At 33.6% G+C, this 27,731-nt stretch overlaps 3 protein-coding genes and 1 non-coding gene across 5 annotated transcripts; 1 reads left to right on the top strand and 3 right to left on the bottom strand.

Moving 5' to 3' along the window:
- The first annotated feature begins 627 nt into the window (after positions 1-627).
- On the top strand, positions 628-2,622 carry LOC110422427 (Ribosomal protein L12/ ATP-dependent Clp protease adaptor protein ClpS family protein). Its single transcript, XM_021436320.2, has 2 exons — positions 628-784; positions 1,617-2,622. Exon 2 carries the CDS (start codon positions 1,723-1,725, stop codon positions 2,311-2,313), a length of 591 nt encoding a protein of 196 aa, XP_021291995.1. The 5' UTR covers positions 628-784; positions 1,617-1,722; the 3' UTR covers positions 2,314-2,622.
- A 525-nt stretch (positions 2,623-3,147) lies between these two features.
- On the bottom strand, positions 3,148-3,219 carry TRNAP-UGG (transfer RNA proline (anticodon UGG)). The gene has a single exon. It is a non-coding gene; the product is annotated as a tRNA-Pro (tRNA).
- A 171-nt stretch (positions 3,220-3,390) lies between these two features.
- Positions 3,391-15,556, bottom strand: PANK2 (pantothenate kinase 2). 2 transcript variants are annotated; one of them, XM_021436317.2, is made up of 23 exons: positions 15,317-15,556; positions 14,447-14,876; positions 13,555-13,767; positions 13,312-13,370; positions 12,569-12,685; positions 11,781-11,900; positions 11,593-11,687; positions 11,396-11,489; positions 11,113-11,244; positions 10,606-10,718; positions 10,305-10,497; positions 8,434-8,642; positions 8,054-8,098; positions 7,927-7,975; positions 7,276-7,358; positions 6,808-6,924; positions 5,934-5,997; positions 5,481-5,627; positions 5,201-5,359; positions 4,784-4,867; positions 4,241-4,435; positions 4,079-4,150; positions 3,391-3,829 (listed from the first exon to the last, which is right to left on the bottom strand). In XM_021436317.2, the coding sequence occupies exons 2-23, from the start codon at positions 14,790-14,792 to the stop codon at positions 3,740-3,742; spliced, it is 2,796 nt and encodes a 931-aa protein (XP_021291992.1). In that variant the 5' UTR covers positions 14,793-14,876; positions 15,317-15,556; the 3' UTR covers positions 3,391-3,739. The 2 variants fall into 2 exon arrangements, with proteins under 2 accessions (XP_021291992.1, XP_021291994.1); XM_021436319.2 differs by lacking the exon at positions 15,317-15,556 and having other exon boundaries at positions 14,447-15,276.
- Positions 15,557-16,586: 1,030 nt separating this feature from the next.
- Positions 16,587-18,838, bottom strand: LOC110422539 (iron-sulfur cluster assembly protein 1-like). Its single transcript, XM_021436496.2, has 3 exons — positions 18,410-18,838; positions 18,043-18,097; positions 16,587-17,059 (listed from the first exon to the last, which is right to left on the bottom strand). Exons 1-3 carry the CDS (start codon positions 18,708-18,710, stop codon positions 16,900-16,902), a joined length of 516 nt encoding a protein of 171 aa, XP_021292171.1. The 5' UTR covers positions 18,711-18,838; the 3' UTR covers positions 16,587-16,899.
- Positions 18,839-27,731: the final 8,893 nt, after the last annotated feature.

The raw sequence follows: 27,731 nt of genomic DNA, 5'->3' as shown, positions 1-27,731 counted from the left end.
ATCGTTTCCATTTTCTTTCTTGTACTAAAATTTACAATTAATGGACAAATTATCTACTAATTGAGATGACAATGGGTAGTACCTAAACGGTTGTTCTGTAGTATTTGGTCCATTTAAATCGAAACGGTTTCAATTAGTAATTTAAAAATTTCTGTTATTCGAATATGATTTTATATAATGAATTTTTTAATAAGTATTTTAATTTTCATATTATTTTTTAGGATATATATATTTGTAATTGACAAATTATTTATTTTAATTTATTAATTAGCTAAATGTAAAATTTATTTTGAATTAATTAATTTAATTTTGATTAATAAATTACATAAAAATGATTAAAATTTTATTTTTTATTATTAAATTCTGGTTGGGTCAAGTTTCACTTTTAACTAAATAAACAGATTCAGATTTTAATAGAATTTTAATAAGATATTGTTAATCGAGTTTAAATAAGGTATAAATATTAGATTTTATATGACTGCATGAGCCTACTAGTCCTTTAAAAATGGGAATTTATGGACTTGGGTTTTAAATACTAACAAAAATGAAAGGCTTACTAACTGGAACGGTTTGTTGTCGTTTTATTTTGAACAGGCAGCGTTTTGGGCCAAGCGTTTCTTCTTTGCATAATTTCCATCGGCCCAAACAAAGTCCAAAGTCACACGCCGAAATTTCGAAAGGAACTCGTTGTTCTCGCCTCCTTTCCCTCACCTTCCTCCGCCTTTCTATCTGCCTCTCGCCGCCGCGCCAATCCAAGGGCACAGTCCTTTTCATTTCCTCTCAAGTAAGTGAACTTTTTCTTTTGTCTCGATTCATATTGGGTTCTACGATTTGCCTTTATTATTCAAAACGGGGATTGATTTGGGAAGATATATGTAATTTTTCTTCTTCTTTTACTGGAATCATAGTGTTTTTTTAGTTCATATCTGGTTTTGGATACGTCCCAAATCTCGTTCTCGTTCTGATTGAAAATTCCTTTCGATGATCTCAATCTTATTTAATGAAACTAAAAGCAACCCAGTTTTGGTAAGTTTGGTAAACTTTGATTGATCAAGATTCGTTGCTCAAACTCAAGCTTACCTTGAAAGGAGTAAGAGCTACTTGAAGTTAAGAACTCCGTTTTGTTGTTATCAGTAACTTAAAATTAAGTTAAAGCGTATTGCATGTAATTTGGTTGTTGTTGTTGTTTATGTGCTTTTGGAGCTCAGTTAGGATCTTGACTTGCTCGAGCCAAGTGTTCTAATACTTGAGCTTGGCTTGCTTGATTATTGAGCTCGACTTGGTTGTGAACTAATTGAAGTTGAATATTTTGCGAGTCGAGCCCAAGTAATTTGTGAATAGGCTTGACTTATTTATTCCCTAAGCCACTGATAGAGCTCCAAGATTGCTTAGTCCATAATTCCATCAACTAAATGTAATGTGCTAAGTAAATATATGGAGAATGATTTCAGTGCATTGGAATGACTATATTTGTAAGGGAATGGGCATGATTAATTAGTCCTTGCCACGACTAACATCTGTTATGTGGATGGCCAGATATTAGCATTGTGTTTTTGGCTGTGAGCAGGGATTCTTTTCCTCTGCAAAAGTGGTGTTAATTGTCGTTTCACATGCAGGTGAGATCTTATGAGGTGGTGTTGAACGGTTGGCAACTTCTAGTTACTTGGTTGAAGCAGATAAGTTCTTTCTGTCCATATTTTCCATGAGTCATTGTTTTATCTGATGCAAATCATGAAGCTGTTTGGACTTGTAAAAGTGATTCGTGTCCATCCCTTTGTTCGTGAAGTAACTGGACCTTTGCAGTCTCGTACCTTCCAGCATGATTTTGTTCCAACAGATCCCAATGCTAAGCCTAAAAGGTTCAAATATCCACAATTCTATGATCCATACGGCCCAAGACCTCCGCCCTCTGATAAGATTGTTCAACTGGCAGAGCGCATTGCTTCCCTACTACCTGAAGAACGCAGACAAATTGGTCCTACTCTGTCCGAGAGGCTAAGGCACCCAAAATTGCAGCCGATTGACACTGAAGGGATGGACTTAGGTTCACAAGGTGGAGGAGATGCAGGAGCTAGGAAGGTTGAGGAGAAGAAAGAGAAAACAGCATTTGATGTTAAGTTGGAGAAGTTTGATGCTGCTGCAAAAATCAAGGTTATTAAAGAAGTGAGAGCTTTTACTAATTTGGGTTTGAAAGAGGCCAAGGACCTTGTTGAAAAGGTACCTGTTTTGCTCAAACAAGGCATCACCAAGGAGGAAGCAAATGACATAATTGAGAAGATTAAGTCAGCTGGAGGAGTTGCTGTCATGGAGTGAGCTTTTTGTTATCTTTCTCGCTGCTTTTTATTGTTCTGTTTTAATGAGTCAGCCATATTGGGGAAACGATGGAAACATGCTACCGTATAAGTTTTGTTGTATGGTAAGGCTACCGTTAATCAGATTCTACCATTAATCAGATTCAGAGATGCAAAGCAATAATCAGGTTTGAAATTTTGATTTTGTTTCAAATGCCCCGGTTTTCAATGTGTAGACAGTTGGATACTGTTGAAATGTAATTTACAGAATTTCTTTCTAGGATGAAAATTTTGGAAGAAGAAGAAAAGGCAACTTATATCTTCAGTCTTACATATGTTAAGTGGCTATGTTGGATTCAATATGCTTTTCTTCATTTTCAGACATCAATTCATTTGCTCGTCTTACTGTCCATTGTGCTATCTCTATTTCTTTCTGCATCCTTTTTGATGCAGGTTGAGCAAACCTGTGAAAGTTATATTTGGAAAGTGTGAATCATCAAATAACAACCTTGATTGCCGTTGAACTGGTGTATGACAAACAATTGCATATACCTGTGGGAAAATAGTTATGGCTAAAGGGCATCCACATACCCCACATCCCTAGATTCTAATTCCATGTGAATGTTTATGTTATATGTTGATGGATCCTCCCTTGGGATTCTCAAGTTGAATGTGGAGAGTTTGCTCATTCGCCACAAAACCAGACTAACTTATTGGAAAGCCTCACCTACTAGCAAGCCATATCTATTTCAGGATTCTGGGGCTTCCTGCTCTGGCCTATTTCCAATCTCTTCTGCCCGTCACATAGGTGGCCATAGGACCGGAATTTTTTAAAGAAAATTTGCCAAAACAGACGGGGGCGTTCCGAGAATCGAACTCGGGACCTCTCGCACCCAAAGCGAGAATCATACCACTAGACCAAACGCCCACGGATGCTTGTTCGCCGCAATGTACTAGTACTGTTAAACTGTGCTTGAACAGTCTTCTTTGCCAAACCATTACCATCCTGAAACACGATTTTTGGTAAAACTGTTACCATCCTTTTGATAATTTGGACCGGCACAAAGATTTAGTATAAAGTAGTTTAGCAAGTTACAAATAACAAATAATAGTTCTGATGCTAAACTACATTTCTGACAACAATCTACAAACATGTTTTCTCCTGATTAATTACAGTTGATGTATGAAGAACTTTTCCAATGTAATATCCTAATGAAGATTTGTTATCCCTCTGAAATCAGCTAATGATGGAGCTACTAATAGTAACACAATTTGAAGAAGCTCTGCGAGCAGCTGCCTGGTAAATACCAAGTGCTCTACTCAACAAATCATAAACTTAAAAACAGACAAAAGGAAGATATAGGCTAATGCTGTGGGCTTTCCTTTGCTCCATCTCCACTCCTGAAGTTGTTATCAGTTTTTTCCTTAAGTTGTTTGTCTATCAGATTTCAATTGGCAGGTTCGTATCTGCAAACGCAATCATATATCTTTCCTTTAATCAGTTTTTCTGCCAACCTCTGATTCTTCACCATTGCGAGCTGCAAACAGGGTATTTGTGTTAGGTCAAGGGTCCCGAGAAACCTCTAAAACGTATATTTTTGCAAAAGCTGAAATGCTGAAATATTTTCTACCCTCTCCTCTACATCAAGTGATTTGGTGAGGATTACCAGCGTAACAAACCATAAGCTAAAGAAAAATCTGATACAAAGATTCCACTCAATAAATATTCCGTATACTACAGAAAAGGCTACATTTAATTGTTTCCATAGAAAATCACAGAACCATACCTTCAGGGCTTCACATTTGAACCGAGCATTAAAGTTGGTGTGGAGAGCTCTACCCATCCCTTCTAAGATAATCTGCACGGCAAAAATGCATGATTTCTCTTATTCTCATGACAGATGTAAGCAAGTCGGTGAAAAGCAAGCATCAGAGAACAAATACCATACCAAATCAGCATCTTTGGCTGCTGCAGCTAGCTCAGAGCTGACCTGCCGTAAATCTATGCATGGGCTCCCACACCCATTCTCAACAACCATCAAAGGAACTGAAGATGCATTTTCTTTAGAACCATCTAATGTATTGTTCATTGCATCCACCAGGAGACCCCCAGCTTCAGCAGCTCTGCGAAGGATATCACAATGCTGTGGACTAAGAAGAATCAGCTTACCATGTTGAATGCATGATGGTAAAAAGTACAACAAAAGCTGAAAAGCTGAAACTAGAAATGAAGCCATTTACATGTCTCTGTTGCATTAAAATTTTGATTTCATTTTTCTTTCATCCCCAATCTCTGCTAGAAAGGTCTTGTAAACTCTCAAGTTAGATGCAAGTTGTCCACTAATTCATCTATAATTCAAGTTTATGTGTGAACCTGATTCCCTCTCTCTCTAGAATAAAATGAGGAGATGCTTCAAAAAACGTATTCAAATAAAAAATAATGGAGAAGCGAAGTGAAAGGGAAAAGCAAGCAATATCAAGAAAAGGCAAACCTTTGCAGCCTCAGCAACGATATCGGGAAGCTCCATAGCAGTTACATCATTCAGTGCAGGAAGAGAATTTGCAACCAAAACAACCTGAAGAAACATCTCATTATAAGTTAATCTGCAATTTGAATGGTAAGGAAATAAGATAAAGCCATTGCAGAAGATAACCAGGCCACAAAACAAGATTGCTATTTCAGTTCAAAAGTTAAGGCATTTTTGTGCAGCACAATAATCATCTTCAGAAGAGAATAATTATACTTCTTAATTTATGACACAAAGCATTGAAAGAGAACACAGACACATTTCACACTGACAATGGAGGGCTCAGAAGTGTATAGGACTCAACTACTTGAGGCAATCTCATTCTCCAAGTCATTATTCAGTGGAAGATCTTTGACCAGCACAATAAAGAGACAAACTTACTTCTGTTCCACACCGGAGGAGTTCTCTTGCTAGTGGAAGCATGCCCAGGACAACATCAGCACCTGAGTTGTCCACAAAGAGTAAAGCTCTCTTATGGGGCTGAGGTTTCTTCCCTTCCGATCCCAACATTCTTTCCTTAAAGAGGTCAAAATCGTCCACCTGTAGTACAGAAACAAAGAGTTTGTTTCTGAGTTTTTTTTCTGAACTGAATTTTCTATTCAATAAAAAATACAGTGCAACTCAAGATTCCTTAAATATATTCAATTTTTTCTCCACATACCCGCCAAGGTCTTTGCATTTTATTGCGACTCATTCTATAAATTTCAATAATTGTTCCTTCATGATAGAGATCAACACAGGCACGGGATCCCCAGTCAAATATATTTGCAGCTAGAACACCTTCAATTAAGGTAAGTAACCTTGCCTCCTGCATATGAGGAGAATTAAGAAAGGTCAGCAAAATAGTAGGAAAGGCAGTGCATTACAACTGGTGGATGGTGGTGTGAACTATGTGACCCAAACCAAAAATCCAATTCGGAATTTATATCAAATGATCACATATTCACATCTGAGTCTTTTACCTGATACAGCAGTTTCATACATATAATAACATTTTTCAGATAAGAATGAATAAACTTGAAGCAAGGTTATTTTACACTATCTGATATAATTTTTTCAGTAAGTGCAAGATCCTTCAATCAGGAAATAAGGAAAAATTCAAAGTTAAACATACCTCATCCATACAGTCAAGCTCCATCAACAGATCAGGTAAAACAGCAAGAGATGCCTCATTTTCCCTGTTGTGATCGGTGAAACAGTGATAAGTAAATGGAGTTTAACCATCATCCCAAGAAACAACATTGAATGACCATCTGTGTTGCATGAATTTGGCAAGATGAATCATGAAACTGTATGAGTAAGCCTGCGTAGCTACTAGTGCAGGCAGGTATTTGGACAAATATCCGACTAGTTCTAATGCCCTTGTCATCTCCCATGCACAAATGCTTGGGAAATCAAATGTTGAAAGAGATTTAAATCACGTAATGTAACCACATAGACCTACCTCAGTTGGGGGGAAGACAAAAGTTATATTTTGCTTTCCCACTGGGCTTATCTTTGAAAACATTAAATGTCTTAAAAATAGTTTAAATGGTGTTTCCTTTCTTCAAACAAATGCAAGCAGCCAATGCAATTGTTCAGCCTCTTACTAAACCAGTTCTGTGAGAAAAGAATAAGCAGATTTTTTCATTTTACTGGAGGAAAGTCCACCTGTCCGGATTAGGCTTGCATTATTTTCAAAATTTTTCTTCATCAACAAATTTTCAAAATTTTATTAATTAAAAAGCCACTAGAGATATACCTAATTTATATTTAGGTGTTAAAACACTTTCATATTTTTTAGGATCAAGTTAAGTATGGTACATGTAATTTTTGAAGCTCATGTATGAAGAAATAAGAAAACAAATGTATTGATGCAAGGTATAATGAAGGAAGCACACCTACATAATGTCCATGCACACATAACATATGAGATTGCACGAAAAGTGGACAGCTAAGTTTTAAAAAATGAAAAAGCATTTTCACAACTTGGTTGAAATGCAGGTTACCTCTGTTTGATGCTTCTATAAGCATCAAGAAATTGAAACTCCCTCAAGCACTCTTCTCTTAGTTCCAAAAGATTAGCCAACCCTAACTTCCCATATGCAGCTGGCTCCTCCATCAACCTATTCGGTTGGGTGTAAGTGCAAAAGCATCCAAAAGTAAAAATTCAATTTGTCTCCAATAACTTTTAGTTCAACAAAATTTAGAAACAATAATAAACTGTGCCACAAGCTTTTTGAAAAGCAGCATTTATATTGATCTCAGATAACAGTTTCTAAGCAAAGTGACCTAAAGTGATTTTCAATTTAAAATTATTGCCTTTCCCATGTTTCTCTTGTTTATAATGATCCTCTACAATATAAAAAAAATAAAACCTCAGCTACAATCATGATATTTTTCCATCTATGGGGTTGACTAGATATTACCAGTTATCAACTAACTATATATATAAAAAAATCATTAGAGTAAGTCACCTTGCCAAGTGAGCAGAGAAAGCACGAGCAAAAGCATCACCTCTTCTTTTAGCATCATCAGTTCCACCTTCACTTGCCACTGCCTAACATGTATGACAAGCTCACAAATTATACAATAGTTCTAAGAGCAATTCAACTTCCAATTATTTAAACTGAAGTCCTTTTAATATGGCCAAAGAAAGCAAGGAGAATACTTTTTCTTTCTCTCTTTCTCCATTTTTTTCTTTGTTTGAAATAGGGAAGTTTCTTTTTTCCTGATCCTAAATGAAGGATTAGGAGAATGCATTTTAACCATTTGAAAGTTCAGCTGTCCTTAATCTTTGACTAGCTCTAGAAGGAAAATTACAGCCTCAAGCTTATATGATTTTATGTTTTCATTAACATTTCTTATGAAAATTGACCCAGGTATCAGTATGCACTAGGTTATGTCAGGCAAATTCTCAAATTGTTATTTTGAATCTTGAATGCTATTCTGAAATGCCATCGCCAATCAGTGACATTGAATTTGTCAAAACTCTACCAGAAATGGCTCCTCTCTTAAAATACAATTGGCAGATCTTTCATGATTTAGTCACTCAGGGATTTGCTTTGCTCACTTGAGAGAGAGAGAGAGAGAGAGAGAGAGAGAGGGTTTTATAATGTTTAAATTACCTTCTCAACAAGGTCTGGCATGTGCTCCGAAAGCACAGTGAACCAATATCTGAAGCAACATGTATTTCCAAAATAAGCTGAAGTCTTGAATAAAGAATGAAGCAGCATATTTGAGGTGCAAACTTACTCTAGCTCACTGTGATCTGAGAGATCAATTGTATTGGGCTCATACCTGTTTGCATGTAATTCAAGATATGAGTTTAAACAATTGCATGGACAGATAAAAAAAATAGCGTATAATATAGTATATTTCATAATGCAAATATTTTCTTGCAGATCATAGCATGCTGCATTAAGTTGACAAAAGAGTAGTCAATACCATCCAACTTCTTCACATATTGTTTATATATATATATATATAAACAGATCCTATGAGCTACTGGTCTTTTGTCTAAGCATTCGCAGGACATATGTGCAAAATATTATAGGTACTATAAATTAAAAAAAGAAGAAGAATAGGATCAGAGATAGAATACAGTGAGGAACACCAGAGTGTTATTTACATACATTTTTGGGTTGGCTAATAATGGGAACACCTCCAAAGTGGGAACAAGATGGAGAACTCCAACATTTAAAGCACTTGCATCAGAGCGCAAAGTACCACCTTTGGAAGAGGGAACTTCAAATCCTCCAAGTCCTGTGGTTCCAGGTGGAGCCATTGGTACTGGTGCAGTAATCTCAGTCCCCTTCAACACAAACTTTTCCATCCAAGAAATCTGCAGTTAAATCCACACAAATTGGGTGTGAGGTCAAGTGGGGAGAACAAAAGCTGAAAGAAAGAATTTAAAAATGGACGAAGCCTTAGAGATCTTAGAAAAGAAGCATAAAAGCCTCTGTTAGAAAAGCATGAGATCTCATGATCGAAATGAAAATATTTTCTGTTGGTCTACCTTGCTTCGATAGAAAAAATTACAGATCAAGCTTATGCTTCATCAGAAAGGTTCGACATGTTGTGTCCTAATATAGGATGAATGAAGCACCAAATTTTGGAAACAGCTATCCAAGAAGAGAAATGTTCATATACCTTATTAGCCCTAGCATACACTAAGAAAATTGAGGTAGTATTCTAACAAATTAAATGGATAACCTTCACCTATTTCCTTTCTTCGATTTAACAACAGCAATATCTAGATTTCAATCTTGGTAAGTCATCAATATGTTCTAATCTCTCTGTGTCAGTTAAGGTTTTCTATAATAGTCCACTTTTACTGGACATATTCCCACACAGGTGCTTTAGGAATCAAGTCTTTATGTTGCCTTAGAAAAGAAAAGATTCTAGGGAATCATTATAGTGGAGATGCTTTTGCAGCTTTTAATTGTTTAATATACTCTCTTATGCTATGCATAATAATAGTTGCTATTGATCCTGGATGAGCAGAGTTTATATCTTGACTAACAATACTATAGGTTGCTCCTGTTATCCACTTTTAAGGGAATATGTTCTTTGGGTGCCAAAGTATTCTCACTTGAAAGCTACTCCACATCTCTACCCCTATTCAATTATCCCTTTGTGACAAATTGAGTCCATTTTACTTTCTTCAGCCATCCCAAATTATTTTCCACAACTAGAAGCATGCAAACATATTCATTGATTTCAATTCTAAAATTTTGCCCTTTATTTACTGTAAATTATTATCTTAAAGAAAAAGTTCAAGAATTATCAAGACTAAAATAAAGTAAAAGGGTGCTAAAATCAATGAATTAATTATTACATCTAAAACTTTGTTCATCTTGGCCAAAGTATATGCATCCAAACCTTTCGTTTTTATATTTCTAAAGCAGGATCGAAGGTGAAAAAATTATGTGATAAAGTGTAAGCAGCATTAACTCCGTGATTCATTGTCTCACAGGAATGATATTTTTACCTATTTTAAGAAATAGGTTCTGCAGAACCATTGTATTTCAAATACTGAGCGAAACATGAAATTTCTCAAATTGACAGATAACAGAGAACACAAGGTAAAATAAGATCTCCTTGGAACTAATTAAGAAAGAAAAATGACATATAAAATAAATACTAAAATTTTAAATTTCCTGAATAGGTAAAATTGACCTTTGAAAGTATTATATCAAGATTTGTTAATATACAATGCTCTACTTGATTTTTCTTGGAATATTTTAAAAGCCCAGTGTTATGCCCAGAGTAATCTATATGCCAAGACTAATTCATTTGAAATCAACCCCCCATACAGAACATTAAACCTTGAGAATTTTAAGAAAATAAATATGTAAAATGTTTTCAATGTGGTGTCAAACCGAAGACGAGAGGCAAACCCAAATCCAACCCATTTACTACAACTTAGACCCAACCCAGGCCCATTGACCTCTAAGGGGTCAATAGACTCAGGCCAGATATCACAAAATCCAACTATACTTGCCTTTTCATTCAAGTCACCAAGTGGTGGTCCATGTATCTCTCCTCCTGTGTACGGTGCTCCCATTGGGAACCTTTCAACTAAATGATGCACCATCAAATCATCAAGGCCATGCTTCTCATAACTCATAAATGCACCTAGAGCTCCCAAAAACCCTTCATGTCGCAAGAACATAGCTTGTGCCTCTCCTTGTGACCTGGACCATAGATACAACATTTGATATTTCTGGAGAGTACAGTAACTTCTCATCAACAGGACCAGACATGGATAAACTTGAATAATAAAGAGAGACAGAGACACTTACCAGAAATGAACAGCAAAGGAGATTGTATCCATGGTATACGCATGTCCCCTTATGAAAAATCCTCCAAAAAAGATACGCTTAAGCCCAAATCGAAGTGCATTTAAGTAAGATATCTACATAGCAGAATTACTGAAATCAGAAGTAGAAAAACATCTAACAACGTAAGGAACATCAATATAATTTATCTGATTGGTTATGTAGGGGGTTGAATGGCAAATTCACAATAAAAGCTAGTTAATACACAACTAAATTAACAAGTTAGTTCTTAGAGGTGAAAACATTTTCAATACGTCCAGCAAATGAATTGTTTTTCACAATATATTTCTTCTCCTTCTCAGGGTTAAGGAAAGTGGCAAGCCATCATATGGGAAGATGATCCTAGAAGATAATTCAAGCAGGAATTTAAGCCTAATCCCATTACCAATTCCTTAGAAAAGAGAACAAAACCAATATATTTCATATCAAGTAATTCTACTTTACATAATGGTTTGTTTTCATGAAATTAACCTGCCCGATATTATATGAAATCATCCGTAAGAGAGACAAGGAAATATCTTCAGGTCTGTAGTCTTCAAGCTCCTTCTTGTCAGAAATAGCCTTGCCAAAACTTGAAGCTATGGTTGATGCAGAGAGACCAATCTGTGATGATTTAAGAATAGAGGGTGGTAACCATAGCGGATATCAAGAATGACCAAGTGGTCCATAGATCATAGAATTGACGCATCTTATAGTTGCCCATGCCTGTAACAAATTTCGATAACAGATAGAAAAGATGATAAGTAACATATACCTTAGAGTAATCCATACCACCATAAATGTCCCCAACAAGCATGTCTATGGTCCTATTGTCTCCCCTTTGACTCAACTCGAGCAGTTCATCAAAACTGAAAAAGGGGATGAATTAAGAGAAAGGCTTGCATAAAATTATATACAGAGAATATGTAGCATCTTGGGATAACACAAAATGGACTAGGAGATTAAAACAACCTCTTGCACTTCGTTAGCAGCCTTCCCAATCCCCAATAAGTTCCACCTCCAACATTCGTTCCGCTAACACGTTGAAACTTCCCATCCCCATCAACCTTCACCAGGCCAGGAGTGTAAATTGTTTTATATCCTAGTCAAGCTTATGTCCCAAGCAGCTTGAAAATGAGGGTACAAGAAAAAAAAAATACCTTTATCATACTAACACCAGATCCAATATTAACAAGAAGATAGGGGAACAGATCATTATGGTCAATCTGAACAAACTCTTTGTGGCCCTCCATGTGTGTGAAAGCTTCATGACGAATAGCCTGCTCAGTTACAATACCAAATTTACATTTGAGATGTTTGCTGCAAACTATCGTAGCAAGTATAACTTTTGTAAAAGTATATGAAAAATACCCACATATATTTTCAAAACAATTTTTTACACCAATGCATGTTGGGATTATATATAATCTGGTTTAGGATTATAAATGACCTTAATTAATCTGGATAATCAACAGTTTGCTCAATTTTCTACCCAACTTCCTCCATAGCCAGGATAGCCCTCCTCAAGCATTCCCATGATTGCAGATTGCAAAATAATCATCAATTCTACACACTTTAGGAACTATTACCACAAATGAACAAATTATTTTTTCACCAAAACTCTTATAAGATTGGCTATCTCACTACTGATGTATAGATTTGCCCCTCAGGAAGATTCTCAACCGCTTCAAGAACATACTACCAGCAGCTTTTTCTGCTTAAACAACAGCCATTTGGCAACTCTATGTTCAATGTTCATCTACATGAAGAGTGCTAGACAAGACCACATAATAATTAGCATGCGTTCATGAATTCGTCAAGAAGACAGAACAGCATAATTCTATGCATTCAACTTCAAATCTCCACAATCAAACAAACATAAGGATCTTTGTGCACGCGTGTGTGCAAGTTGATAAAGATGAAAATGGAATTTTAATAAAGAATTGACCTTAAGTAAGAAATTTGCTCCTGCCACAAGACAATCCATTTCATCTTCTTTGTCGATACTGACCCCCAGCCTTTCTTTAAAGAGGTCTGCAAACTTGTACGCCCCACCCCCTGTGGCCTTCTCACAAACTCAACTTGTTAGGAGAACTATGCATTTAAAAAAGTATAAATGTGAAGTGGTTGAGGCTATTAACAATTTAACTTTAGTCAAACAATTCTTATACCTACAAAGAACATTTGACCTTATCATTGCAATTATTACTCAAGAACAAGACCATTCTCAAAATCAATGAAATATTTTGACAGTTTTTTAATGAAATCTCAGGAAAAATATTCATAATATAGCTGCTTAAGTAAAAGAAAAAAGACTGCTAAAATATTAGGAAAATGAATGGTCAAGAACTTGAGCCAGGCCATATAATGAGCCATGTAAACTCAGAATCGAAGAGATGGTATCTTGTATGAAGAGTAAATTAACAAATAGCAGCAGAAATGAGACAGCAGCATATACAGTGAAGGGTAGTCCAATGTTTTTCTGTCAGCATAAGGAAAAAATTGCTTAGAACTAGCGGGGAATTCAAATTGCCAAGGTCAAATGAGATGCCATGCATATTTTACTATGATAGAAATTTTGAAAACAAAACTTTAATACAGGATATTCTCTGCAATGCAATATAAAACTGGTGCAACTTCTACAGATTAGAATGTAAAAATGCTATGAAGAAGTCATAAAAACAAAAATACCTTGATAACTGCATTTTCATTGGCTGGGGCCTCAGAATTCCAATGGTGGGAATCAATTCCTATTAGCAAGGAAGAAGGAAAAGAAAAAGACTAATCAAAAAGACTGAATGCAATTACTGAACATAATATGTTAATGCAGGTAAAAAAGCCACAAATATTATGCTACCAGCATGTGCACTCTCTAACTTTCAGAAATAAGAAGATCAAAGAAAAATGAAAACTGAAAGATATACAAATGCATACCACCACGGTGAAGCTGCTTGGAAGAAATAAAATCCAAACACTCATTTAACTTGCTTGTCTCAAACTTCACAAAATGAAGCCTGCCACCAAGAATAGGATAGCTTCTCCTGTTACCATTTGAAATACCCAGTCTTTCCTGGACAGTTTTCTTCCTCTTGTCATCAATTGATCGATCTTCATGTCTTGAAAAATACACCAACTTAATGAGAGAACCTGAAAAAACAGATGTTTGAATGTATTGGAAGAGGCTGCAAATAATTTCTTTTGAGGTTTCTTGTAATATGATTAAAGAACCATTGCCATCAAGCATGGAGCAAACGAACAGAACCAACATGCACAGCTAGGGTGGAGAAAGGGCGGGAAACTGTTACAGCAGGGGCCTCATTTTGCTGTTAAAACAGTAATAACTTACAAATGTCATCTGAACTCTTATTAAAGAAGTTAAAATGCTGAAATCAGAAGCAGGTACAGGGATTTCTTAAAGAAACAAAATATAATAATCCAAATGAAGCATTATTCCTTCAGATATAGTATTATCAATCTTCTCCCATTATTAATTCCACGATAATTCAGACTAGAGTTGGTATTATCAATCTCCTCCTCATACATAAGGGTGTGGTTGAGAAGGAGGAAGAAAAAGGCAAGAAGAAAAGGGTGAAAGAATAGCATGCATGTAATTAGATATATCACATAGACCAAACAGGAAACCCAGCTTTTCTCCATCTCCATTCCCCCAAAAAATGAAAGGAAAAAAATCCCAGAAAGCAATAGCCAACCATTAAAGCAAAAACCAATTCCAAATGCAAAAGCATTCCAAAACCATCCAAGAAAGAACAACACATAAAGAACTTTAAAGAGAAGAAACGAAGGGTTGAATCAGAAATGATCATACCTCCAATATCAAGAGCCAAATGAGAAATATCATCAGACTGATTAGGCAACAAAATGGTAGGATCCCTTTCCTCAGAACTGCCCTGGATTGCAGCCTTGCTAAGGTCAAGTTGAGGCCTTGAACCTGACCTGTGAATGGAATTGCTAGCAGGAGGAGCCATCTCTCTCTCACCTCCCTGATTGTTATTGTTACTATTCTCCTCCCCTCTCACCACCAACCCTGCCTTGTCTATAACCTCTCTGTTGGTAAGGTTACTATCACAATTACCGTTCTTATTAATATTGTTTTGAATGTCCTCAAGCTTATCGTCAATTTCAAGAACTTGGTCTCCACTTAACCCAGCCATTAATCCAACAATATTCTCACCACTTGCTGCCTAACCACACCGCCCCAACTGTTTTTTGGGGCAGAGCCTTTTTGGTCACTTGTCCTGTACTCAATTTACCAAATTCATTTTGTTACAAAGAAAATACTACAAATGAATAATTCATTATCCAGATCAATAAGCAAAAATATGAAATGGGGTTGTTGAATTGGAAAAAAAAAAGCTGAGAAAGTGGGCTGCTTTGGGAATTGACAATAAGATTGACTGAGACCCCAGTTATAAATAAAGGGTGCAAAGTACAAAAATAAAAATGGTTACTGTAATTTAATAAAGGAAAAGGTCAGCAAGAAAAGTAACCAACATTCAATGATCAAGATAAGCATCCCAAAATCAAAATAGAAAAGCAAAATTCAACCCCAGCTGGTGAATTGGCTAAAAAAACAAAGAAAAATAGTCAAAAGTCTACAAAAGAATGAGATATGGAGTAGGTGAGAAATTGAAGACTTGGAAACCAAAAACCCAAAACAGGTGTGGAATTGCCCAACCTTTGAAACCCTTTTTTGATTGGATGATAACTGAGTTGAACTGGTGAAAGGCAAAACACTGGAACCAGGATCGTGCGAACCAAAGGAGAAATATTGAAAGTACGATAATACTTTGCACACTGGGATTGGGTTACTGGCCGTGGAGATCGGTTTGAGTGCTACCCGAGAGGCAAGAGCGTGAGGTTTACTTCCCGTGAGTTTGGACTTTGGACCGGACTATGTCCTTGACTCTGGGCGCCGCCTAAGAAACCATCTCTTTTGTTTTTCTTTAATCATTAATTTATATTAGTATCTTAATTTACTTTGACCACTTTTATTTAACTTTTATTTTGTTTTATTTTATTATCATATTCTATGCAAAGTGGCATTTTACAAAATGCTACATGGATATAAAATATCTAGTGATATTTTATAAGCACATAATATATAATTTAATAAGTTGATATAATCATATAATAATTAACGTGACTAAATGCATGATCACATTAACTGCTCACATGTTTTGTTAAGATTAAAAATTTATTTAAATAGATAAAAGAATAATGATTTAATTGAAGAAAAGATATAATTCAGAAACATTTTGCTATTTAAGCCTAACATGTAACGATGGTGCCAGCCTGCTCTCTTCCTTTACAACCAAAATGCTAAATGCAGCATTAATTAGGATAGCTTTATTGATATTGAAAGCATTTTAATGAACCTGCCCTCCCCCTACCTAAAACCACAGTGCAAGACTTGTTTCAATGTTTAATTCATTGCTCCATAATCGGCATGGAGGAGGAGTTGAAGCTTTATACACAAGCAACCATCCAAAAGAAGCTTTCAAGGAGATGGGTAATGCTAATGTAGCCATTGCATTGAAAGGAGCTCTCCCCACATTGGTACATCCCGCAAGACCGCACCATTAACTTTGGACGCTTTCTTCACCTTTAATTGGAATAGGAATCACCATAGTTTGCACATGCATGGAATTAGATTAGTAGCAGCTAAGTAATATCTAAAACTACTTTATCGAATATAGCTGATCTTTTCTAAATGCTAATTAATATGGTAGCAAACTACAACATTTAGTTTCTTACTTTTGCATTCGAACCACGCAAGACATGCATGCGTCATAGGATCATTACTGTCAAGACCATTACCCTTGGTAAGATCCTCTACCTATCAATCTTCCCAACCCAATCCAACAATGCTTGTTCAATAATGCATTTCACACAAAGGCAAACTACCTTTTTGGCCCAAAATTGACATGCAAGTTTCACAGAAGAAATAAAAAGGTAAATTGCAAACCTCATACTTGATAAAAGGTGAGAGAAGTCTACAACAGACTCAAACAATATCACATTATATCTAGGTTGAGGCAAGACTTAATTCACATATATAATTTAGCTAATAGTCATGGATCAAACATCCCCTACTCCTATCATAAGTTTTTAAGTGTGTCCTGTACATAGTTTTGTTAGAGTTCCTCAGCTTCCGTTTTGTGCTGTCCAACTGATTTTGCAGGATGCTGGGGAAACTCTAGATGAGCTATGTGCAGCAAGTCTTCAGATAATTTTTTTTTCTCAGCATATATGCAGGAATCAGGCATCAGCAGACTTCTCAACAGGTGCAGCATCTGAACTGCCATTTAACTTGGCACGTTTAGCCTCTACATCTTTCACAGCTGCCTTGATAGCATCTTCTGCAAGCATGCTGCAGTGCAGCTTAACTGGGGGAAGCGCAAGATGTTTTGCAATCTCCCTGCAATATATATAATGTATTCCCTTTTAGAAGCTACAAATGTCAGGAAAAACACAATAAAGCACTCAGATGCAGTTTGGCACCACTGCACAGTGCAGTCAGGAGCTCCCAAATGCACTGTGCAATCGTGCCGAACACACCATCAGATTTGCAGTTCAACATTACTACATTAGATTGAAGGGAACATAAGAAACTAGAACTGCATCTAGGTTAAACACAATACAGGGGCTTGGTCGTGTACATTGCACCATTGTCTTTAAGGGGGGATGAAAACATGACAACATTCTTTCATATCAATCATTTATTTACTTGGTTCATCTCCTCTAAAATATGTTATCCTTACATGTTAAACTGACTTGTTTCCATACATGTTATAAACCTTGACAGAAACACAGCAATTGGCTAAACCAAGAAACCTATATATTAGCTTATCTTCTGTTTAGGTTAGTTCTGATAATCGTTTGCACATAATCACCAGATACTTAAATTGAGATGTTGTAAAGTTATCTATCTACAGCCATATAATTAACTTTATACCACACAAATTCTAATTAAAAAATTATAACCCACATTTTCTTTTCCCATTGGTAATTTTAGCTGTGATATCGGCAATACTCAAGATCGTGCTCTAAAACTTAATTAAGCATAAGAAATGATTATTTCATCATATTGATGTCACAGTTAATCATTAGTTCAAATAGAATATATTTTTTAGAATGAATTTCAAATAACCAAATAGAAAACTAGCTCCATGTAAGTGTATGTGTATAGCTGCAAGAAACAAATGCCTTCTCTAACCAGATGCAAACACCACCAAATAAAAAGCAGATAAAAGCTATTAGAACATAAGTTCAAAGCGTGGAAGATACTTAATCTGATGAAATAAATGGACACAACAAGGGATATCAAAACATATACTTGTAAAACAATAACTAGATGAATCCAAAAAAAAATAAACTTTCGAGATAAGGGATGGAACTTACGTGTTTTTGATTGTTAACACTTCCTTCGTGCTCTTCCCTTTCACCCATTCAGTAGCTGCAACATGAAATACCCAAGTTATAGCATAGCTCGTCCACAGAAAACACCTAAGTCCCAATCTATTGCAATAAACTCAAAGCACCGAATTCCAAGCAGCGAATTAAACAGCCATAAAACGGGCACGAAATTAAGTATCCCAATAGCCATTAAACTGTGAGACAGTTGCAATAATCAAAATTATTTCTTTCTAATTATTTGACAAATGCAATCTCAAAACTAGGAATAAACATACAAAGCATTCGATCAACCTTTAACAATCCAAAGGAGCAGATAATACAAAACCCTAATCGGAATAACGGAATCACATACCTACAGAAGAAGAAGCAATCGCCGACCCACAGCCAAAGGTTTTAAAGCGAGCATCCTTGATTTTCCCCGTGTTCTCGTCGATCTTGATTTGCAGCTTCATCACATCGCCGCAAGCCGGAGCGCCAACCAAGCCCGTCCCGACGTTAGGATCGTTCTTATCGAACGATCCGACGTTCCGAGGATTGTTGTAGTGGTCGATTACATTCTCGTGGTAAAGCCGCGGCAGAATCTGTACCGTCCGTGACGGTGCTGCCTCCCACGACGCTAGCCCTAGCAGCCTCTTCGACGCCAACCTCAACATTGTTTCAATAGTTTCCCAGGTTTCAACTTTCCAAGTGTTTGGGAAAATTGGGTATTTATCGATTTTGGGGAAGTCGGGAAAGGTCCGTAAGGTTAGAAACTATTAAGATGAAAACTTTTAACTTAAATGATCCATAACTAAACTTAAGAGACCTATTTATAACATTATAGATCCATATCCTAATAAAACTCTATTTCTAATTATTTAATATAATTAAAATAATTAATAAAAAATTTAAATAAAAAATATATTTTATTTTTAAATAGAATATGATTAATTTAAATTTTTAATAAAAATAAAAAAAATTAATCTAAATAAAATAAAAAAAATAAATTCTAAATTAATTAAAAAAATTAAATTAAATAAAACGTTTTCGAGGAGTTAGGTTTCAGGTTCCACGGTTCTCTCTTGTGCTAATTTTGCCACGTCAGCAAATTTAGTTTCTTTTAAGCCCATGAGAGCAATTGGGTCAGATGGTTCGGCCCAAATGAGGGGTATAGATAAATGTGGCCCAAAATTCAAGCCCACATTTTTTTTGGACTAGACTTTCTTTTCTCGCCCAATACTTTCATTCCGACCGGTTCAGCACAGGCAACCTCCTCTCCTTCTCTCTCTTTCCTATCCTCCCTCCCCTTCGTTCCCTCCTTCTCTCTTCCTGATTATTTTCAGACACGCGACATGTTTTTATTAACGGTTTTGTACTCGTCTCCTATTATTATGTCGTGTGGGTCTAAGAACATGACTGTTCAAAGTGAAATGTAGTTGTCATCAAATTTTTTTTTGTTGAAGTATGATTAGTCACTTTTATTTTTTTAAATATGTTACTTTAAATTTAAGTTAAATTCATTTAAATGAAATAGACACCGATCTATGGAACAGTATTCAAGTTCAAAAATACAGTTACGTACCAAAAAAGTATTAGCACCTCTGCAACGTCTGTTAAAAAAATAATATTAACTAATCATGTGTTATTCTTACTTAGTTTTAATTCTTAATTTTCATCTTATTTTCTTTAATTGTAATTTATTATGCTATTTTTTTTTATTTTAGTTGTAACTTAAAGTCCTTTATTTGATTTTTAAGAGTGTAATGTGCACATGATACAATTAAGGAATGCAAGACATAAATCTAAATAATTGTTAAATGAAAACCTTTTATTGATAATATTTCTTAAATTCAACCATTATACTGATTAAACACAAAGATGTTCTTTCACTTGAAAAATTATTTAAGAAAACTCGTCTTTGCAAGTTTATCAAATAAATCCCATCATTAAGGTAAAACAATATTTTCATTAGTGAAATCCTAATACGAACAAATAACTTTTATTAAAAATATTTTACAAACCCTCTCATCATTTTGGAGAGACACAAATATATTCTTTCAACTAGACTTGCGTACAAAGTATATCGAAATCTTTCACCTAGACTCAAAAATATTCTTTCACCTAGATTCGTATTCCCATCATCGAAACCTTGACTTGTATACAAAGTATATTGAGATGCTATGACATTTACATAATGCAATGATAGTGCATGGCATGCTATAAATATTAATTGGCATTCATACCCTATGTTCATTATTATTATTATCTTATTATTTCTTTTTTATTTCATTTCTATTTTACGTTTTTTCATTTTATCAATATATTTTTTTAATTAATATTTTTAAAAAATATTTATTTAGATTAAATTATTAATATTTAATATTAAAACTCTTCCATCATACTATTGGATTTTTAATTAAATCCTTTGAATAAGAAAATTAACCCGAGATTGCAACTTCTCACATCTTGAGTAAAAAAATTTCATCATTGGTATAACTCATAATATGTTTATATTATTATTATTATTATTTATTTTTAAAAACATAAATATTTTATAAATTTTTTAATACATGAATATTCTATTTTTCTACTCTAAGACAATAACATTATGTATTTTTTATGAGCTAATTTAAAATATTATTCTGATTAAAAAAATATTGAAATTTAAGACTAAAATCATCCCATCATATGAAGTTTTAATTAAATCTCTCGTCTAAAAAAATTAATCCAAGATTTCAACTTCTTGTGTCCCGGATAAAAATTCTATCATTGGTATTAATTCAAATAGCACACTCTTTTTCCCCTTTTTTTATGTATTATTATCATATATATTTTTTACGCATACCCATATTTTTTTAACAAATTATATTTTATATTATTAATAATCATATTTTGTATACATATTTAAAAAAATGTTAATTATAATTACTAAACTAAAAAAAATCAAATAGAAACACAAACCCAAGATTCAACAAGGCCCTTAGATAGGCTAATGGGCTAGCCTGATTTGAAGAGATGGTAGTGGGCTCACTGATACTGGCCTGTAGGTAATGCTCACCAACAGGGCCGTGGCTGGCCTTCTCAAACAAGGCTTGATTCGTTCCGCCACCAACACACCGTTGGTGCTCAAACAAATGCTTCAAGAATACCCTAAACAACACCGTTTTTAAGCCAATCTAAACCTAAGCAGAAAAACTAAACTTTCACTTAGTAAGACTTAGTTTAACTGTTATTTGTTATTCTTAGAAGTGTGCAAATATAAACCAAACCAAAAACCGAACCAAATTGAAGTAAGTTCAATTCTTTCGATTCAATTAGTTCAATTGTTCGAATAGTTTAGTTATTAGAGTTAATTCGGTTTGATTTCGGTCAAGAATTTTTCTAATTAAATTAACCAAACTTTAATAAGAGTATAATGGCAATTTTTTCTGAAAAATAAATTATAAAATATTTGTTGTTGTTTTTATTCATATTTTTTAATTATTTGTTGTTTGTATGCGTATCCATCTTATTTATTATAATTGTTTGTCATCATTTTTAATATTTTGTAGTATTGATTTATAAAAAAATGCAGCATAAATAAATATATACAAATAAAATTTTTTTTCTCAATTTGATTTTTAAAAACCGAACCAAACTAACTAATAGAATTAATTTAGTTTTGGTTAGTTGGGTTATTTGTGAAATTCAATTTAATTTTCATTATTTTTAAATATGAGTTTGATTATTGGATATCAAAACTGAATTAATTGAAATAATCATTTACTTTATTTTAGTTATTTTATATCGTTTAATGTTGATGTGATATGTTAAAATATTATAATTGATTATAATATAATATTTTGACGTATCTGATGACATAATATGATAAAATTTAATCATATTATCATATTTTATCTAAACAAATGACATAATTATCACATCAATTTGCCATGTCAATAATAGTTTATTTATTTTTTTTCTTTTTTCCTCTTTTTTCAATAGAAAAGGTATAAATAAGAGAGGAGGGAACAAGGAAAAGATGACTGTGACTTTTTGTTGACTTTACATTATTTTTTTATTATTTGTTTGAATGAATTCCGTTAGAATGATCAAACTTGATATAGTTTATACATTTCAATGACTTACCTGAGATAAATTAATATTTAATGATCAAGGTGAAAATCTTATGAAAGTTTAGTGGTCATTGATGTGATTTAATCGAATAAAACCCTCATGATATTTTTCTTTTCTAAAAAAGGAAATAATTTATTTATTAATATTATTTCTTTTTTTGGAACATTAATACCATTTTTAATTAAACTTAATATTGTAATATATATATATATATGGTTATTTAAATCAGATATTTTAGTATATATACCTACTGCAACCCCTTAGCATTTTGACCTGCCACCCCCTCCCTAATTATTTGAAGTATTAAACACTACTTTATAGGATGGAAGAATTCTTTTGCACACCTACAAATTGAACTCCTAATTAATTAGCCTGTGCCACCCCACCACCCCCCTCAAAGTATTGATTTGCATATCTACAACTGTTAGCCATCCCCCTCTTTTGGACTAAATTTTCAAAGATTTAATGCACTTTCATTAATATGTCATGATTTTTTCTTAGAAAACAAACATAATATATATATATTTATATATATGTGAGTGTGTATGATTCAGGTTCTTTCAAAAGTTAATTAATAGGCTACAAAATTACAAAAAAAAAATTCTGATTATAACTAAAGAGAATAATAGAAGAAATATGCATCCTTAATTGTTGGTTATGCTAATAGATTGTATTTAGGTGATATAAAATTGTTGTGATTATGACATTAATAAAAATTCACGAAATAAGAGAAAATGAAAAAAATGGTGTGAATTTTTATCGATGTGCCAATTGATGTGATAGCTACGTCAATTTTTTCCATCAATTGTTTGGACTGGATTTATTAAGGTGATTGAATTTGATATAATTTATAAATTTTAATAATTTAATCAAGACATATTAAAATTCGATAATCAAAATCAAAAAGTGTGTACATATGACTTATTTTCATTCAAAATTAATTACTAGGCTACAAAAATTACAACTGCTTTTGCCCTTTTATGATGGGAGGAGAAGTGAAAGATAAGAGATATTGTATCTCCATTGTTGTTGTTGGGTAGCTACTGATGAAATATATTAAGTTATTTTTGTGACATGAAAAAAGAAGGGAAAATTATCCTCACCTTATCTCCATCATTGGAGGTCTACCGCCCTCTCACTTCAATGCTCAACAAAATTATTGATAGGATATTTCCTTTTCATGTCATTCAGTACACTAAACTCCATTCATCTAATTGGTTTGCTCAGCACTGTCTCTTTGCAATTTGTTTGGATTGTTAGCACTAGAACTTGGCTAGACAGCCGCCCGCCTAGATTTCAAAGCTAGGAAGCCACACATAGGGACAGAAGCAAGTAGGGTGTGGCAGAGCAATATGTACAGTTTATTGGTATATATAGCTAGCTTTTCATTAATTGCAGCCACCTTGTCTGGTTTGCCTTAATTAAGCTTGGCCTTGATTAAATTTGGAACTTATATGGGAAATTACCCATGATTGTTCGAAACAATTGAAGGCAACGCAGCTATGGCAATGTTAATTCCTGAAGCAAAGTTCTACACTTCTCGAGGTGAAGTAGATGTGATTCCTTTGGTTTCTTCAGGGCCGAAGTTGACTCCAAAATAGTTGCCCTAGCTATCACCCGAATTGCTTTGGGATATTCTTGTGGGGAGAGTAGACAAAAGCTCAAAGACAAAACTTTACTCCATCAAGAAAGAAAGCTAAAAAGGCACGAAACTCTTGGGGGAAAAATGGCCTGACGATTTGGAATCGAGGGGAGTGTCAATCATATCATATGCATATGCATATGCATGTGCAGTATATTCTTGTAAACTAACTTCTGTTAGTTGTCAAAGTTCCAGGAATATGACTGATAACCAATTTACCTAGTAATAAACAAACCATGTCCTAAGATAGTGAAGGACTTGATGAACCTGTTTGATCTTTCTGTGTGTATCTGGTTTGCCATTTCTTTCCCCTGGTAGAACTAGAAGTATAAACTGATGGACATGGTTTCTCTGATTTAGTTTAATACCTAAAGTAGATCTCATGCATGCATAAACTAAGGCTGACATGTGCTTGTTTTGAACTTTTGATTAATAATCAAAAGTTGCATGTAATAAGCCTGAGCTTATCATAAAGAAGACATTAGACTGTTCGCTTTTACTTGGAACGTGAAAGAGGGATTATTCTGCACTTAAAAATGGTGATTTGTTGGAAAGTAGCTGTCATAAATTAACTTTTTTACATGCATCATTAATTTACCAATATAATAAGGAATTCTTGGTCTAAACCTAATCAATAAAAGGTGTGATATCAGAGCAGACCTTATAACGTACGTTCGTTGCCCCATTTGTGATAAGCTTGCATATCCTTACGTGCAAAGCCCATATGTCGCACCATAAGTTCATTAACAATAAGTTTATTGTTCTTACACGTGAAATAAATATTTAAAAACATCTTAAATTAAAATAATCTTGAATATTGAAGGTTGATCTTAAAAGGTGTTAGCAAATGGTGTCCTAGATATGATATTAAAACAAATATTACCTAAATTAGTATCTCTTTCGTGATAAACTTATTATGATCTTTACATGCGAAATCTTTACCGCACATAAGCTCATTAATAATAAGTTTATTACACCACCACACACATGAAGAAGATATTAAAAAACATCTTGAATTGGAGGTATCCTAATTGAATGTTAGTCTAAACTTTAATACCCTGTTTGTTAGCTCGACAAACTAATAATAATAATAATAATAATTTTGATGTTATGAGTGAGGTAGCCAAAGGACAAGTAATTTTCCACCAGACCAGGTGGGTTCCACGAGCCCTTACAAAACCTAACCATTGACCTAACAACACTCACTAGGAAACAATTATTGATCGTCCTCTTCCAATCCCCAGTCTCCATAGTTTATTCTCCCGGTTGCACCCTCCATTTTTGGTTTTTATTGAAAGGCTCTAGCCAACTTGATCCCTGTCCCAATTCAAGCAGTGTGGACAGACGAATGGAGTTTAGAGTAATGCTATTTAATTTATATCTCAACTATTCTCGTTTAACAAAAAAAAAAATCGACTATTTAAATAGAGAAATATGTATGTGTTTATTACTCGAGTCAAATATTTGAATACTTGTTTATACGATTTAAGAGTATGTATATAAATAAATGATCTTTAGTTAAATACGGCTCCTATAGGCAAAGCTGGGAATTTTTTCCTTCAGTTACAGTACTTTTTCCCCGTGTTTCCCGTCCTTTCTCTCTTACCAAACATGGTGTGAAAAGTCAATTCCATTAATTCCAAATACATTAATAGAAAAACAAAAAAAAACCAACCCCTTTGATTCCTAGATATGACATAAGGGTCATTGAAGAAAAAGGCAAACATTTCTTGAGGGTGGAGGGCATTGCCAAAGCATGATGTAAGTTGATGGAATGCAAGTTGTTCTTGAATTCTAGTTTGCCCCACCTGGAAAAAGAAAAGCTTCTTTCATCATCCCTACACAGAACCAGAGGGATAACCGGCAAAAAGATGAAGTGATATTGTTTTGTTTATATGAAGCCTTCATTCATCAAATCATACAGAAAAACAATTCCATAATTATTCATAAAAATTAAAAAAAATTAATTAATTAATTAAGCATAGTCCGCCAAACCTAAATTCAAAACGACAAAAATTTATATTATCAAATTGTAATCCCAAAATTTAATTAGACCAAAAAAACTTCAACCAATTGAAGACAATAATTGCCAGAATGTGCTGGCTGTCTTCCTTCCCTATCCAATCAGGGTTTAATCACTACTTTTTTGTCGTTAAGATGCCTACTATCATTATTATTATTATTATTATTATCATTTGGGTTGCAATTGATCATCTTGTCAACTCTTTTAATTTATTATTGAAGGGGTAGTACAAATTTCTAAGTGTCAAAATCAAACCTTAATTCAACTACGCTAATAATTCTTTAAATCTTAGAAAAGATGGCTAATTAACGAATTAGATACTCTCACTCCTTAATTAGCATTATTATTAACCTTAAAGGTTGCAAAAGACAAATTTGTCTTTACCAAAAATCAAACCCATGGTTGCTATTATTTTACATTAATATGTAACATATTTACAATTAAAATATAACTAATGTATAATATTTTAAAAAAACTCTTAATTATATTCGAAGAAAATTTAAATAAAATTTTTTATTTTTTATTACGTTTAATCAAATCTATATGCATTTATTTAGAGTTCATAAATTTCTATAAACATTAACTAATTATCATTAATCAAATATTTACTTAATCCACATGATATTGATATGATGTTAAGATAGATGATGAAGATATTACGTAAACATATCATTATATCGCATTACCATCTATTATAACATGTTAAGATGTCACATTAATATCATATAATATTTTAATTAATAATAATTATTTATTTATTAATTAAAAAAATTTATTTCACTTTAAATAAAAATATAAGATCTTAAATAAATATAATAAAAAATAATTTATTTAAATAGTTTAAATTTTTTTTATATATTATGTCATTAAAATATAAATATAACTAACAATCTCAGTTTGCTTAATATTATATATATATATATATATTTATTTATTTATTTATTTTTCCTCGGGAACCTAGCTACCTGTCCTAGAAGGTGGCTACGATGGGGTATTCGCCTTTTTATCTTCTGAAATAAAGTTCAATCATCTGATCACTTTTTGGTGAATGCCAACAAACAACTTTGGACATAATTTGCTTGTCTAATCTCAGAAATAATATGAACAAACCAATGAACGTCTCTGATCCAGCATATTAGGTGTTTGCACTCATCATCTCTATCCTATTTTTTCATGAAGATAAAAATAAAATAAAATAAAATAAAGTTTGAGTTTCCGTATATCTTGGGGGTTCCAGTAATTCATCTTTATTATGTAATGCAGAGATCAGCAGTTGACTGTTTATGGTAGGGAAGATGAACACAGTAGACACTGTCAACTCGCCAATGCAGAAGTACAAGGGAGATTAAAAAAAAAGAAGAAAAATCGAAGGAAAATTATCGTATATTAACTAACCCGAAAAAGGAAAGGAAAAAAAATTATCTTTTATATTTAGAGCAAGATAAATATATTTCCGTATATATATATATATTTATATTTGAATACTTGCAATAATAAAACCAGGTTCAGACCATATTTTAAGGTTCTTACGTGCAATTTTTGTTAATTAATTAAAATAGATTTATGAGAAAATAATACTCATAAAGGAAAGTATAAAAAAAATAGTTATTGGTATCAACTATTAAGGGTGGCACATAGCATCGTTGTCATTACTATATTAAATTGGGGATTTTGTTGTGATGATATCTGATATGATTAATCAACATATTAAATTGGTCAAGTGGCCAAGGCTGATCTTTCAAATAATAATAACAGACTATTAATTAAATCTTTGGAAGTAGAATTTTCAAGTCAAAAAACGTTGGCTAATTGGATTTCAATGGCTATTGACTAACAACAGCTTAATTTTGTACCTTCGGCAATGTTTTGACTCTAATCCTATAGGCAAATAAACAAACAAAAGATTTTGTGCAA

Source organism: Theobroma umbraticum, unplaced genomic scaffold (assembly GCF_002168275.2).
Source record: "Theobroma umbraticum cultivar Fairchild unplaced genomic scaffold, ASM216827v3 scaffold_146.0, whole genome shotgun sequence".
Taxonomy (NCBI): Eukaryota; Viridiplantae; Streptophyta; class Magnoliopsida; order Malvales; family Malvaceae; genus Theobroma; species Theobroma umbraticum.
The sequence above is the reverse complement of the archived record's forward strand: the minus strand, read 5'-3'. Positions and strand labels throughout refer to the sequence as shown.